The following is a 16,626-nucleotide window of genomic DNA, read 5'->3' as shown; positions in this document are numbered from 1 at the left end:
TATACTATCCTAATGTGTCTATATACTACCCTAGCCTGTCCATATACTACCCTAGCCTGTCTATATACTACCCTAACCTGTCTATATACTACCCTAGCATGCCCCTATACTACCCTAGTCTGCCCCTATACTACCCTAGCCTGCCCCTATACTACCCTTGCCTGTCTATATACTACCCTAGCCTGCCCCTATACTGCCCTAGCCCACCCCTATACTGCCCTAGCCCACCCATATACCGCCCTAGCCTGTCCCTATACTGCTCTAGCCCACTCCTTTACAGGTCTATACCAGTGGCATATCATCCATGGGTGCAACGTGTTCACTGCACACGGGCCCTAAGGGGTGGGGATACTCACTGTGCTGACACACATTGCACCCAGGGATGCTCTAGGGCAGTGGTCCTCAACCCTGGCCTACAGGGCCCACTAACAGGCCAGATTTTCAAGATAACTGAAATACATCCCAGGTGATATCATTTGCTGCTCAGTGATTGCAGCACTCTAGTCTGCATCTCCCCAAGGTAATACCTAAAATCTGGCCTGTTAGTGGGCCCTGTAGGCCAGGGTTGAGGACCACTGCTCTAGGGCACTAACATGGTGTCATGTTGTATAATTTTGCAAATAGACAAGATGCTGTTTGGAGGAAAACAAATGCTGACTGCGACCTTAAGAACACCATTCCTACAGTCAAGCATGGAGCTGGAAACATAATGCTTTGGGGCTGTTTCCTTGCTAAAGGTACAGGCCGACTTTGCCGCATTGAGGGGCCAATGGACGGGCCATGTATTGTAAAATTGGGTGTGAGAACCTTCTCTCAGCCAGAACACTGAAGATGGGTTGTGGGTGAGTCTTTCAGCATGAAAATGACCCAAAACATATCGCCAAGGCAATGACTCAAGAAGAAGCACATTAAGATCATGAAGTGGCCTAGTCAGTGTCCAGACCTTAATCCTATAGAAAATGTATGGAGGTAGCTGAAACTTAGAGTTGCCAAGAGACAGCTAAGAAAGCTTAGGGATTTAGTTCTGTAAAGAACAGTAGACCAAAATCCCCCTGATATGTGTACAAATCTGGTCACTGACTACAAGAAACATCTTACCTCTGTGCTTGCCAACAAGGGTTTCTTTCTCCTCCAAGTGCTAAATACATTTTTGCTAGGGGATCAGATAATTATTTCACTCACTGAATTGCAACCTAATCTATAGTATTTGTTTTATGTGATTTTTGGATTTTTGGTTGATATTCTGTCTCTATCATTTAAAATACACCTATGATAAAAAATTATAGACTTCATTTTTTTTTGTAAGTGGGAAACTTACAAAATCTGCAGGGGATCAAATAATACATTTCCCCAAAGTATACCAAAGTGTGTGGGAGAAGAACTGTCCAAAACTGTTTGTGATGTTTTACAGCAACCAATCTGGCTTTGACAAGCAATGAGAAATTACAAATGTAGAGTTAAGGCTTGTTAAATACAGAAAAAGGCAACTATGTTTCTGTTGTTGGTAAAAGTAATTAATAAAGATAATGTTCCATGGTAGCCTGGAATCAATACAGAGGTAGATAAGGCGAAAAAAATGTCAAAGTGATACTCAACAGCTTCTCTCCTAGTTGCTAATAAAAATATTAGTGTTGTTCACCATAGAATTGCTTTTATTTTTTTAATTAGTAAACAAATGGCACTCAAGATTGGATTGGTTGATATGGGCCACACCTTCACTTTCTACATTTTAAAAAGCACCTCACACCTTTTACTAGTCATTCGGCACCCTCTGATATGGTCACTTTCTGGAACACTTGCTTAATAATTTAATATCGAAAGGAATGGTAAGGGCAAACCAGGAATCAGTTTCCAAACAGAATTTTAAATATTTTCAGCTCCAATTTACAAACAGCATCTGCTTAAGGAGCCCTAAGCATTCCAAATACATATTTTTCTTTTTTTTACATTTTTCCTTTTTTTAAACAGTTTTTTTATTTACGTTTTTTAACTAACAGCACACATTATACCATGGTACATCACAATGACTATCAGCACCATTATACAATTTCATAGGATAATAGGGAAGGGTGGGGGAGGTGAGCGTGTGTATGAAATCTGGAAAAGTAAGGGCATTTCCCCTGGCAACTCATAAGAATTTATCTTTGTTTTTCTGACATTGTGGCTTTAGAGATCTGGTTCCTTAGGCGCCTAGTTTGCACCAATGGCAGCTGCATTCGTTTGTATGCTCTCTGTGTTTTCTTAAGTGCAAATACTGCCTCTAAGTAATGCATTTTTTTATGATAGTTCAAAAATATCAGTAACAGAACTGTCCCTGGGGTATGTGATTGTGGTAAGCACAATAGATAGTAAGCACCTTTGGAAGCATGGGCTGTTTTGGATAGTTCAGTGTGCTTTCTTCTCTATTCATGTAAAACTCCAAGATACCCTTCAGCAGTTTACAGAAAGCCCTGAACCATCCACAATAGTCCCTATTTCCAAAAGTGCTTTGAATTTTGGACTGTGTAATACTGTCTCTAAAGTGCTAAGGGTTACTTTGGAGCTATATAGATGGATGCATAAAATAGGAAAAGGATTTTGGTTGGTATGGGCAATACCTCCAGTTGTTTTTGCATTTGCCTTCTAGAATCAGCTCAGTCTTTTTTTTTTTTTCTTCCCTAGGATAGATATCTGGTCTGGTGCAGTGTCTGTGCACTCTAATCCATGCACAGTATGCAGTAAGTCAACACAACATCCCACACAATAGACATGCAATTAGCTCTATTCCCGAAACCTTGCTTTTAGATGCCATGAATGTATCTCTGCATCCTAATGGTTAGCACAGCACAGTGTATAAATGTCACACCTCTTTATGACATAGTGCCAATCATTGCCTTGATTCAAGTACAGCGACGGGGGGAAAAAAAAATACAAAGAGCATGATAACTCACCTGGCTGCTGTAGCTTCTTGCTGACTTCAATCGTTGACGCAGGGCCGACAAAACGCCTTGAATGTAGACCTTAACTCCCGTAGGGCTGAAGCCTTCTCCCTTAGAGAGCCACACAGGTCCTCGCAAATAGGTGAGAGAGTTTTGCAAGCATTTGTCAAGCAATGGGACTAGGGATTAAAGAAAAAAAAAAAAAAACTTCATGATCAATATAAAAAAAAAAAAAACATTTTCAGCCAGGCTAAAATCCAAAGCTTTTGTATGACAAGAGGACTAATGTGTAATGTGAGTGATAAATGACCCAGGTTAAGCCTTAGGTAATGTGAATGCTCCATGAATTGTAAGCGGCAATGAAGACACATTTATAGTGAGATACCCCCCTATGTCAGATTTCTGAGCTGTGAGAGCACACCTGAATAGTTCTGAAGAGTGTCTAACTAACTGAACAGAGTGTCATGTTGTGCACTGATTGCCTTATCTTCTCATTTATCACAGATGAGTTGGAACAAACCCTGCTGAAATTTACTTGCATTGTCCTGAAAGAGACTACAAGACGGCGGCTGCCTGTCCCCTTCCCAAAAAAACATAAGATCTAGCCTTTGGAAATTTTGAAAAGCACTGTTATAATTGATATCATGTATTGACTGTGTCAAAGTGTGCTGTAATGGCCAAAAGATAAGCAATGTTAAAGCTAAATGTGTACAAAATGGATGCAAAGGGGTTGATTTTTAAAGGCGTAGAAAATGTTACATTTGCAATGTAAATACTAACTTTTCTTAGTGAATAAGGTAAAGCTACGTTCACTATGAATCCATCTATTGTAACAAAATTAAGAAACAAAACAAAAAAAAAGCAACAAAAAACAGGATTTTATCTTGCACCTGATTGGATGATGAAACTGAAGGCAGTTTCACCATTTTCATTTAGCCATGTAATTATTCACGTTGCATAGTAAAAACTCTCTGCTCCCGTAGGCCCATGGCACACTTACGATCCTGTTGCAAGTGACAAATCACCAGCGTCAGGATTGCCAAAAGTGCAGAGAAAATATCTTCAACAGTATTGCTCCCTCACCAGCTGGATGAGAAAGGCATCACTCCCTCGCTGATGGAAATGCTGCAAAATGTCGCCTACCAATGGCAAAGCAGTGCTGATCCAACCACAGAAGGAGCGACACTGTGGAAGCAGATGAGAATTTATCTGTCCTGTAAAGTGGTAGTGTGACATGGCCCTTAGGCTGGATTCCCATCTACATGCACACAATGACACATGTTGTAATTTATGACAATGCCCGCTCAACATGCATATGTGTTTTGGGGATGCTGCCACTCCGTTTAATTCAATCCCGTTGCACATCTATATAATAAACGAATGTGCCTGATCCTTTAAGCACCACAGTGTGTACATCAGAAAACATATGTGCTGTAATGCAAGGTCAGGCATGTTTTTTGATGCATGGAAGTGCTTTGAGGACCAATAATTAAGGGCACAGGTACCATAACGTCCATCATCATATTGAGCAACACAAATAAAAGTATAAATAGGTCCTTAGTTAATCATCAACAAAGTTGCTAAACCTGTTATGCTTTTACCATCATTATCAGCTAAAGTGATTAGGATGTTTAACCCAAAAAAATATGAGATAATTAATACATCACATGTGCTTATACATAACACAGAAAGCAATGCAGCACGGAAGATTCTGCTATTGGTGACACTATGAGCTTGTTTTACTTAAGGCCAATAGACTGTACACTTTGCAAATTGCAGTTGCTACAGAGCTTAGTAAATGAGCAGAAGCTCTGCTGGCTTCCATCATCCAATCACCTGCAAGCAAAAATGCATTTTTTTTTCCTTGCACCTGATTGGGTACTCTTTGCAAAGTGAAGTTATCTCATTTACTAAGTTCTGGTGCAACTGAATTTGTAAAGTGCACAGTATATTTGCCTTTAGTATATCAATCCCTTTGTCAGCAATAAACACACAAAAACTTCTTATGGAGTCACATCCTCACTGCCCAAACCTGCAAATGATAGGTCACTGGTCTTTCGCTACCATTTACATTTTGGACTGCATCAAAATATTGTTCACTGGTGATAAATGAAACTAAGTTTTAACAATTCCACCACTGGACCAATGAAGAGTTTGACAGAGGATGCAGCACTGGATCAATGTGAAGGAAGGAGATACAGGCCCCTGAGGAAGTATATATAACAGCTTTCTATTGTAGGGAACTGACCGTTACATTTTTTTAAGTGACAGACTGAGTTGCTTTAAAAACTAAAGCTGTAAACAGGTATTGGCAAAAATTCACAATTATTTTTACGCAGATAGATTATTTAAACTGGTATAGCTGTACAAAGCTCAGGAGTCAGGTGACCTAACTTCTGGCACCTAACTGTTTTGCCTTTTTATTGTTGAAGGCTGCCATTGTTAACGTATCCGTCTGTAAATGTTAACTGTACCAGCAGGGATTTTAAAGAAATATTGCTAGAGATGAAGTAGAAAGCACCACATCCCTTTATTTAAAGTAGCTACAATGGAGGGGGGCAAAGTGGGACTTTAACAGTGCAAAATGATGGAGAAAAATCTGAATTCTCAAAAATTGTACATTTTATTACACATAGGAGGTGAGGACAAGACAGTACATCAATATAAAATGATAAAATCAAGAAAATGCACTCGAAAATATCAACTCTTATTTTAACTGTACCAGCAGGGCAAAGTGACCATTGGGTTAATTTACTAATAGCAAATAGGTTGTTCACTTTGCAAAGGAAAATGCACTTTGCAGGAGAACTTTTTCTGGAGCTTAGTAAATGAGTTGAAGCTCTGCTGACTTCTATCATCGAATCATGTGCAATTAGGAAATGCTGTTTTATTTATCTTGCTAATGATTGGGTAGTCTTTGCAAAGTAATACTTCGCCACGTTCAGTAAGCTATGAGACAAATTCTCTTGCAAAGCGTAACTTCTGAACAGTCTATTTTTAGTAAATCAACTGCAAGATCTCTGCAATGTTCTACAGCAGGAGTTTCCAAACTGTGGATCGGGACCCACTAGTGGGTCGCGAGCTGCGTTTGAGTGGGTAGCGCTGAGCCAGAAATCACTGAGAGCAGGCCCACTTAAATTGTGCTGTGCAAGCCCACGCAAATTACAGAGAGCCAGTGCAGTCAAATCGCGATGGATTCAGGACCCCGCCCACGCAGTTTATGAAGGCTGGTCTGCATTTCCCACGAGGAGGATACTTGCAGTGATTACGTATGTGGGCTGTTATGTAGGATATGTTCGTGGGGTGCAGAGCCAGCTCCTCTGTCCTGCTGGCAGCAGCGGTGGTGGCTAGACTGACAGCGGGATTCTCTCAGCTTTAGTGGGCAGAGATGGCAGCCTCTGTGTCATAGGAGGACCAGGTGGCCCGGTGGTGTCAGGAGTTCATGGCAGCTTCTGTGACCCCAGTAAAGGATCTGAAGGGGAAGAGCCAGAACACCAAGACCTGCATAGAGCTCCTCATCATGGAGACTCTGGGTGAGGTGTGCTGGGCCCTGGAGAGGGCAAACAGGGGCTTCACCTTCACTGTGGACCGCTGGGAGAGGAAGGAGGGTGAGTCCCATATAGCCTGCTGATCACTGTCCTGGGGTGGTTGATTTCTGTCCTCTGCCTGTCTAATACTGTCTATGAGGGTGCAGATTACTTACAACTCCGCTTATATGCCACAGGTTTCTGACCCCTCACTTAGAACATCTGGCAATTGTATTCAATAATAAATTGAAAAGTAGTAAATTGATATTTTTAATTTAACACCCCCCTCCCTTTAAAATATGCATTATTATTATGTGCATTTATATTGTGCCAACAATTCTGTAGTGCTTTAAAATATTCAATTACAATAAAGTGGGTCCCGAAAAATAACTGTATTCAGAAGTGGGTCTCGGCCCAAAAAAGTTTAGGAAGCCCTGCTCTACAGGGTCTCACTCTCTGTTCCCTATATATCTTTTAAATGATTATACTATATATATTTATTTAAATAGATGTTTGTACATTGACCATATGCTTTTATTTCCTACCAGACATCTCTTTTTCATCTCAAGGTGAAGAAAAGTTCACTAGCTGAACTAATCCAACCTGGTCTGTAATCTTCCCCATCGTCCCTCTACAAAGATCTCTTACTAGGGGTATCTGCTGAGGTCTGAAATTCCCCATAAACACCACAATTATATGTACATAGGAGGATGTCAATCACTACACTCTATGGAAAGCGTACCAATCCTGACATGCAAACCATTCCATTCATGGACAGAAATTTAAATGTCCTTTCCTGGGCAGTAAAACACTTGTGCAAATGCTTTGATGTTAGTGAGAAGGCACTGTCCATTATTAAAAAAGCTATTCTCTGGTGGGTTGATTTACTAAAAGGTAATGGGCTGTTCACTTTGCAAGAGAATTTGCACTTTGTATTGTAATTTTCCCAGAGCTGAGTAAATGAGGTGAAACGCTGCTGACTTCCTTCATATTATAATGTGCAAGTAAAAATGCTGTTTTTTTTTCTTTGCATGTGATTGGGTATTTTTGGCAAAGTGAAATTTCATCACATTTACAATGCTCTTCGCAAGTGCAACTTCCTTTGCAAAGTGAACAGCCAATTTCCCTTTAGTAAATCAATGCCTATATGTTTTCTGCACACCTCGGATGCGAAATGTTGTTTTTATTGTATGTCTCTTGAGCAGAGTGTCTATTAGTAAAAATGTCAGGCTGAGGACAAAAGACTGGTCACCGGTATTGTCTTTGATCTTTCTGCAGCTGATCTTTATACTTTTACTGTCTTACTATTCCTTGTTTCTATACTGTTTCTCTGTATGGAGGAAGCCATCTTGGTGGAGATGGAGCTTTGCTTCTTCTTATAATGGGCTCCAGCAAGGACAGCAGAGAGCTGCACAGTAGTAGCATCACCAAATCTCACTGAAAATCTTCTAGGACTAGCAGTCAGAGGCAGCAGGGCCTTAAAGGGTAACTCCACTTTCGTGAGGAAGAAAATTGCAAATAAAGACAAAAAACAACATAGCGTATACAATTGTGACAGAAATCATATTGTAATTGAATGTTATTAAAAATCACCTTTCCTTTTCAATCTGCAGCTGTTGTAATTTTCTGGAAATGCAATGCAATATGGCTACCTGGAGCTGTTCTTTACACAGAATGTATACTGACCACACCCCAGAAACATCATTTCCTGCTTGTGTGATTGGCTCACCAATATTCCCAGAAGTCTGCCTAAGATAAAAGTCAGATTTCTGGCATCCCCTGCAACAAAAATCTCATGTTTGGTGAGATACTCCCAATAGGAGTATGTCTAAACAGATGCAGACCTAGCAGATTTCCTCATTAGTGCCCTGCAGCTACCACAGCTGACAGATATTTATGAAACCACTCCCATTTGACCCACTCAGCGCAGAAGCACAGAGGAACAAACAATGATTTCTTCAGAATAACAAAAGGTAGGAATCTGAAGCAATGTGTGTTAAAATCCTTGTGATCACCCAGAGGGGAATGTTTTTTTCTCAACAAAAGTGGAGTTACGCTTTAAATCTCACACTGCAGATATACAGCTATGAGGCTGTAGGCACCGGAGTGCCTAGGCACACTCACACTGCTACTTTTCTGAAGGAATTTTTTCAAAATATAGATTATTCAAGGTACTGCTAATGAACAATTACATTTTTAAATGTTCCCCATAACATAGCAAATTCAAACTTTTTTGAGTTCCAGTCACTTTATTGGTGAGCACTTTTATGTACTGCTCCCAGAAGCAGAAATGCGGATTTACTTATACAGCATGATATGAGGCTTGCCTTACCAAGACAATGAGGAAAGCTAAATGAAAAGAAAGTAAAATTTAAAAAAATACCTCCTTCACAATGCCTTAAAGCGGAGTTCCAGCCTTTTCTGTGTTTATTAAAAGTCAGCAGCTACAAAAAGTGTAGCTGCTGACTTTTAATAAACACACACTCACCTGTCCCACTGTCCAGCGATGCGGCCGCCCGAAGCCTCGATCCTCTCCCTCTGGTCTCGACAGGGCCGGCATCACTGGTGTGGGCACCTGGCCGCGACAGCTTGCGGCTTCACAGCTGGGTACGCACTGCACATGCGCGAGTTGCGCTGTGCGTCTTGATTGGCCGGCAATCTTCTGGGACCTCTGACATGTCCCATAAGTTTGCAGGGAGGGAGGGGGAGAGAAGAACTTCCGCTCAGGGCGCCGCGGCGCTCCGAGCGTAAGTGCGAGCGGGTACCTGTCAAAACTAGGTACCCGCCCCCCCCCCAAAAAAATTACATATGTGGCATGTCAGGGGGTTAGGACAACCTAAAGGGGAAGTTCCACTTTTGGGTGGAACTCCGCTTTAACTGTTGAATGGGAAACATGGGAGAACTTTAATAATTAGATAGACCTCTGCACTTTTTATTATAAACCTATAAAGTAAATTCAATACCTTTGCAAAATATATTCAATTCTTGTTCATTTCTAAGAGGAACTTCAGTCCTCCTCACTATGGTCCCACTCCCCATCCAGCGTCACCATCTTTAAAAATATTGTGCATGCACAGATGTGCTGAAGACTCTGCCCAGCCTTCAGGACCAAACATAAACTCACAGTGCCTCTGTTCAGTGTGGGGGTTTCTTGCACAGACATTCCAAGATCCAGGGATTGCATTGTCTAGGGTGTATTTGCGCACGTGGACAGATATCTGGCGGGTCCTGGAGCCTGTAGCTAATCTGCACTTGTGGAATCCCTGTGGCATGCATGCACTGTAATATGCTAATGGCACACCACATCATTCTCACTAATGTGCTGAAGCACAAAAAGTAAGAAAACACTTTATTTTATTTTTTTTCTGATTGTGGGAAAGGGAGGGGTGTGGAACAAGATGAAAATAAGTTGTTGTCCTGGGTGAAGGTCCGCTTTAGGAAAAGGAATTTAAAAAAATATATTTTATTATTGAATGATGGGCCATGAGTCTGAAGGATTAATATGGTTTTCCACTGTTAAGGAGAAAGTGGACTGCATTCAGAGCAGGGTATACATTCCTGTATGCAAAAATCATTTGGATACACGTATATCTGTGTCCGTGGGCAGCACATTTCAGCCTGTCAATGATTTTGACAGGCTGCTGGCAGTGGGTTGTAGGCTGCACCTGTGACTCCCAGACAGAGAATTACGTCCTAATATAAGCTCTACATCCCTCTTGCATCCTTGTGCATGAAGGCTTAATGTTGTATATACTTCCCCACTCTATCAGAAACAGAGAAAACAAGTTTATGGCTTAGCACATATTGTAAATTTATAAGACAATTAAGCACAAGTGAAAAAACCAGTGGGATTGATTTACTAAAACTGAAGAGTGCAAAATGTGGTGCAGCTGTACGTGGTAGCCAATCAGCTGCTAACTTCAGCTTATTCAATGAAAGTGATTGTAAAGTCTCGTTTTTATTTCTTTTAAATTAACAAACATGTCACATTTACCTGCTCTGTGCAGTTGGCTTTGCACAGGGCAACCCAGGTCCTCTTCTTCCTGGGTCCCTGGCTAGAGCTCCTGGCCCCTCCCCCCTGTTGAGTGCCGTCACAGCAAGAAGCTTGCTATGGGGGCACATGAGCCGAGCTGCAACTCCGTGTACCCGCCCCCTCCCCCTCCTGATTGGATAGCTGAGTTTGATTGACAGCAGTGGTAGCCAATGGCGCCGCTGCTGTGTCTCAGCCAATCAGGATAGAGAGTCCCGAACCGGTGAAGCACTTATGGACATTGCTGGATAGAGAGGGGGTTCCGGTAAGTATTAGGGGGGCTGCTTCACACAAAAGGCTTTTTTTTGTCTTAAAGCGGAGCTCCACCCTCATTCCAGTAGGGATATGCATTTTAAAAATGAATTGGGCAATCATTTTTTTTTTTTGATCACTTACCTTATTTTAGAAGATTCTTTGTCCCACTTCCTTCTTCTGTGGCCACGGCCCCGGATGTCACTTACGGTTTCGCATTGCGTCCTGGGAGATGTGCGTCATCAATCCCAGGAGGCAATGTGCATGGCGGCGGCTCCTCTGATTGCCGATCGCAATCTTCAGCGCATGCGTGAGATTGCGATCGGCATTCTGGGTAGCCAGAAACCACTAAGGGGGACACAGCGGCTTCAGACGCCCACACCGGAGATGGCCGCGCTCTGCAATCAATTTTAAAGGTAAGATATTATCTACATTCAAATACTGTACTGTACTGTACTTAAATGTGGTAATAGTGTTACTGTAGTTGGCGATATGTTAGGATTAGAGGGGTATTTTTATCTTAAAAATATATTTTTGGCCGGAACTCCGCTTTAATGCATAGAATGCATTAAGATAAAAAACCCTCTGACTTTACAACCCCATTAGGCTTTGATAATAAAACCTGGAAGCTGATTGGTTTCTTTGCAGAGCTGCGTCAGTTTTGCACTCTCCAATTTTAGTAAATCAACCTCTGTGTTTCACACAATTTAAAACGGGACCACTTTAAATGGCCATATTATCAAAATTGGCAGTCTGTCAATATAAATTTTGTCTTAATCTTGACAGATTGTTTGACTATTTAGTAAACATTGCATATTTTACATTCATTTAAAACCCTGCCATCTGTCATGGTATCTTTTGTCTCTGATGTTTTGTATACTTATTGCAAAATAATGTGATTTTCCAGTTATAAAAGTGCTTTTGATACCTATCCCAAGACATAGAAATCGGTCAGGGACTTGTAACTCACCAGACAGTGATGTCATGTGATTACACTGTATTTGATGCTGATCAATACACTTGTTTTTCAGCAGATAAAACCACAGCTATTTGCCAAGTTATTGCTTTATTCATTCCCAGCCTAACATCTGCTGTATATTTTTGTTTACATGCTGCTTGTCAAATCTTACTGTCCCAAAGGTGTTTATGAGAGAAGCTTCAGCAGTCACTTTCTTAAATACTAATGCCTATCTAAATTTGGATTTTTCCACCACTGAGCAGAATGACAACCGCACGATCGCTGTATATAAAGCAATTTTTCACCGCTGTTTTGATTTCCAGACTATGCCGTTGAATTGACGTTGTATGCCTGTTGGCTCAGTGACTTCTGAACAAAAGGCAGACTTTCAAACTGATGTTAAATTGTTTGATTGGCAAAACTGGTCAGTACAATCAATGGGTTTTCACTTAAAAATAAAAAGGGAGGGGGGATGTTACAAGGTCAAACACAATCTAAAAGCTGGTAAAAGAGCTTTACAAAAGTTAAACGATAAAAATATTTAAAGGATGTTGGATTTATCAAAATGAAAGATAGCTGCGCTACATACGTTATAAGGGAATTTTTTTTTTTTTAATAAAATTTTTATTGGTATTTAAAAAAATAGAACATGAAAATGCGGACACAGCCGCTAATAAGTCTCGGAGAACAAACAGTATCACATTTCAAAAATTCAAGTACAAGGTAAGTATTTCAAATCGAGATTATGCCATAGAATCTGTCATAGAAGAAACAAGATAGAAAGAAGAGGAACGGAGGAAAGAAAAAAGAAGAAGAGAAGAGAAAAAAAAAGAAAAAGAAAAAAAGAGGATGAAGAGAGAGGGAGCAAGAAAGGAGGGGCGTTGGGCCGATATAGAGGGTGGAGGTGAGGGGAAGGGGAGAAGGGGAAAGGAGAGGGAGGAGGGAGGGAGAGAAGACGAGAAGGGTAGCAGGGTAGAGGTAAGGCTCAATGGGGGGGGTTAAAGAAGTCATTCAAAGACAGGAAAAGCTAAATATTGGTCTAGTAAATAAGAGAATTTTTTTTTAACTAACAGACGTTTCAATTTCTGTCCAGTAACCCCATAGAAAATAGTTACCAAATGCTTTTTGGGTGCCTTATTTAGCCTAAAATGGTGGATAACATAGAACAAGGATACAAAGCAGAGCACAGAGTTAGCTGGTTTCGGCACAAGGATGGGTTATACTACAATATTTCTCAATAATTTAAAATGAAAATCCATGCCCTGCCCCAGAACCACCAAACTTGGTCAACCTTTTGTGTAAATTCTGTAAAGTACTATATTTATCAAAATGGAAGCCTTTGGGGCATATACTAATCCATTTAGGGCAGGCGTTCTAAACTGGAGGTATCCATAACCGTACCTCCATTCACTCATCAAAATCTTCACTAGTTTTGAGCAACCTGACTATTTTGTAATTGCCCTTTTTTTTTTAATAAATAAATATAGTATCCCTATGGTTTTCTTTCAGCTGTTCTGTTCTTTGCTATATACATAAGACAATTTAGTAAAAAATATTGATATCTTTAAAAGCCATACTGGTACCTAAATAGGACTGGTGATGATGACAATTTTTAACAGTCTAGTAAAGGGGATATAGGGACTTATTGAGCAATCCAATGGAGCTCTGTAACTGTAAAAAAGTTAAAAACCTGTATTATAAAAATAAGCTATAATCTTCAAATTTACTAATTTAAAAACAAATTTTACTCTTTGTTTTAATTATTTATATGTATATGCAGAAAAGTTGCTTTACAGGTATAGTTTTCAATGATACTTGTACATGTGGGCAGCCACATTTGCTCATTACAAAAGCAGGCTTTGCTTCCAGTTTACCCACTTGCCAACTGCAATATGTATATATACATTGCAGTATGCAAGTGATTTACCTGGGATTATGACTGAAGATTTCAGCCATAACCCCGGTATCATTTTACGCAACCGACGGCCGGCTTTCTCGTGAAACCATTCTGAGCGGCTCATGAGCCACTGGAGCGGTCTCCGAAGTGGTGGGAGGGGACGCCGCCACTGCTCGCTGTTTTCTTCGGCTTTCCATTTCCGCCAGTTTGCCAGCAAAATGATCAAACGGTGTGGCCGGCTGCTCCCATAGGTGATCAAAGAGTAGATACTCTTTGATCGACTCTATGGCCTTGGAGGACCGGACCATGACATCACTTCCGGTCCAGGCTGGAAGTAAATATATTTTTTTTTATCTTTTGCTTTTAAAGGTAAAGAAGATTTTTGGGGTCTTTTTATCTCTCCATAAAGAGGGCCTGTCATCCTTATTTCTATCACAAGTGATGTTTACATTGTGTATCGCCCTCGTTTTTCCCTATGGTCTCTACTAAAAAAAATGTATATTTTTTGGGGGTTCTAAGTAATTTTCTAGCAAAAAATACTTATTTAAACTTGTAAACAAAAAGTGCCAAAAAAAGCCTGGTCAGCAAGTAGTTAATAAAGCAGCACAGTGGTTGTACGGACGTGGCAGAGATTTTATATAGACAATTTTAGATACTACTCGCATTGAGCTAGCCATCAGTAGGTAAATCTAAAAAATGCGTAATGTAATATGGCAATATGAATCAGAGCACTTGCAAAAAATTTAATAAAACCAAATTATTTGAAAATAAACATTTGAGTAATGATTTAAACTAAATGCTAATGTTCAAAGAAAATGATGTATGGTTTCTCAAAAATAAATTAAAATTGCATCCCAGTAAATCTGTTCTAATAAGACAACAAACTACAGCTATACTGTACGTGGCCTTAGGTGAACTGGAAACTTTTCTAAAATGGAAACTCTAAATGAGGCAAAATGTACTTTAAAAACAAGACTCTACTCTTTTTCACTTTATTTAAAGGGTGTGTTTTTGAGGTGGTCTATATAGAGTAGTGTCATTTATTTTATTTATTGTTCTAGGTGTCTTTTTTTTCCATTTGTTGTGTATTTGATCATTATTTCTCTAATGTTGACTTTATTTTTTTTTTGCCTTTTACTTTTTTCTTTTTTTTTTTTTTTTTTACAAAAAGTGTAATATTTAACAAGGCAAATGATGGGTCATTTTTGGGACACAAGAACAAGTCTAGGAAAGTTGAAAAAACATTGCTTTCATAAAAAACATGAAACCCCACCTTAATTTTACCTTCACCTTTGGCTGCTCCAATGCATTTTTCAAAATTTCAAGTCTTCCTAAGCCAAATTTTGACCATAACTTTAAAAAAAAAAAATAAACTACATGCAAATATATATAAATGTCAAGCTTGTTTTCTTTCCATATATGGATATGTTTACTACATAGATTAAATACTATTGATGGCTCTTTATCTGTGCTTATTTTAGGTTTTCGAGTCCTTGACATTTCAGTTTTACATTTTTAATTGCATTCTTTTTTTAGAAACCTACTATTCAAAAACATGTACACAGAAAATAATATAAGCCCCCTCTTGGTTTCTTAAATACAACATGAGTCATGTCTTCCCATACACTGAACAAAGTAGCTGAGCATTAAATATGCTTGACGATCTTCTGCTTGAGCAAGTGGACCTAAACGGTGTGAAGTGTTAATGCTCTGCAGCTTTGCTTCCTGGCTGGTGATTGATCATTTGTAAGTATATCTACTCCGTGTTCCATGAAATCAAGTTTGCCGTAATGGGTTCATCAGATTTTTGGGTTAAATTGAGAGTGAAGAGGTACTGTGTATTGAAATAAGACTTTTCATGTTCCGGGCTGGCCTCGAAACAGCATGGCTTCTAAAGGCGATATTCAAAACCACTTCACTTATCACACGCTTGCTGATTCTGAATAGGGTCCGATGGCGGGGGACATTTGGGAGTTTTCCAATACACTTTAAGTCTGTTGAGCTTCCACCAATGAGGCCATCTCTTTGGAGTTAACAGGCGAGCGTAACATGTCAATGTATAGGACTATGTTAATTAAATATCGTAGTGCATGAAATGGCACACTTGAAAGGAGCTTTTTTTTTGCAATGGAGAGAATTGTAACCATTGAAAACCCTGCATTTACCGCAAATCCACCTACACGGTACCATATATTTTCCTACAAATGCAATATTACTTGTTTGATGCCAAGTCCTTTTCGAAAGACAAAGTAGCAGCTGCAATTGAGTTACCTTTATATATAAATATTTTTTTTTAGTGTGACGTTTAGTGTGTGGCATTTAAAAGATCTTCTGTGTGGCATTTAAAAGATCTTCTGTGCACAGTCGAAGCTCTCAAGAACAAAGGAAGGGATGGTTTGCTTATATTGTTATGTTAAGTGTCTAAAATAGTTTTTTGAAGGGATCACTCCAAGCAGAGGAATTGCAGTGTAATTCTGGGTAATGTGGTGTAAATGAACACACATGAACTTTTGTTCTGCTTTGTAAATGGAGATAGAGAGTGACTGCCACACTTACAGCTGTCTGGCCTCACTTAGAATCACTGTCATCCCCTAATGAGTGAACAGGCTACTCACTCTGTCTATAACCAGCATCTAAAATGCGTGGGAGTCTTTATTTACAAAATACTCCCAAATGTATACTGTACACAGGAAAATATTGATGCTGTTGCTTTTTTAGTTTTTGTGCGCAATAACATTGGTTCACTTAATGGACTCATTTCATTCTTAACTCCAAGCAAGCAAATAAATATGCAGTCCAAATATACATATACATATCAGCCAAAAAATTTGTAATTATGTTCACCCGCCTTTGGGATTTATATACCTATGTCAGACAGGACAGCCAGTCCTTTCTTTTTTACAGCTAAGGAACACAGTGCTGTCAACTCCCCACCCACAGCCTGCAGACTGGACAGTGAAAGAGCAGCAACACATTGATAGGTCATCAATCTGCCCCCAAATACAATAAAAAGATGAGTCGGCGCTAATTCTGAATATTAAAAG

General features: G+C 39.8%; 1 protein-coding gene across 1 annotated transcript in view; it reads right to left on the bottom strand.

The window, feature by feature from the left end:
- DCDC1 (doublecortin domain containing 1) overlaps positions 1 to 16,626 on the bottom strand; it is a gene marked incomplete at its 5' end in the record, with an annotated part of 647,338 nt that overhangs the window by 463,363 nt on the left and 167,349 nt on the right. Inside the window, one exon of the mRNA XM_082270964.1 lies at positions 2,931 to 3,097. Within this exon, the coding sequence (XP_082127090.1) occupies positions 2,931 to 3,097 (167 nt within the window). The remainder of the gene's footprint in view (positions 1 to 2,930; positions 3,098 to 16,626) is intronic.

Source organism: Pelophylax lessonae (genome assembly GCF_965119305.1).
Source record: "Pelophylax lessonae genome assembly, chromosome: 10".
NCBI classification, from domain to species: Eukaryota; Metazoa; Chordata; class Amphibia; order Anura; family Ranidae; genus Pelophylax; species Pelophylax lessonae.
The sequence above is the reverse complement of the archived record's forward strand: the minus strand, read 5'-3'. Positions and strand labels throughout refer to the sequence as shown.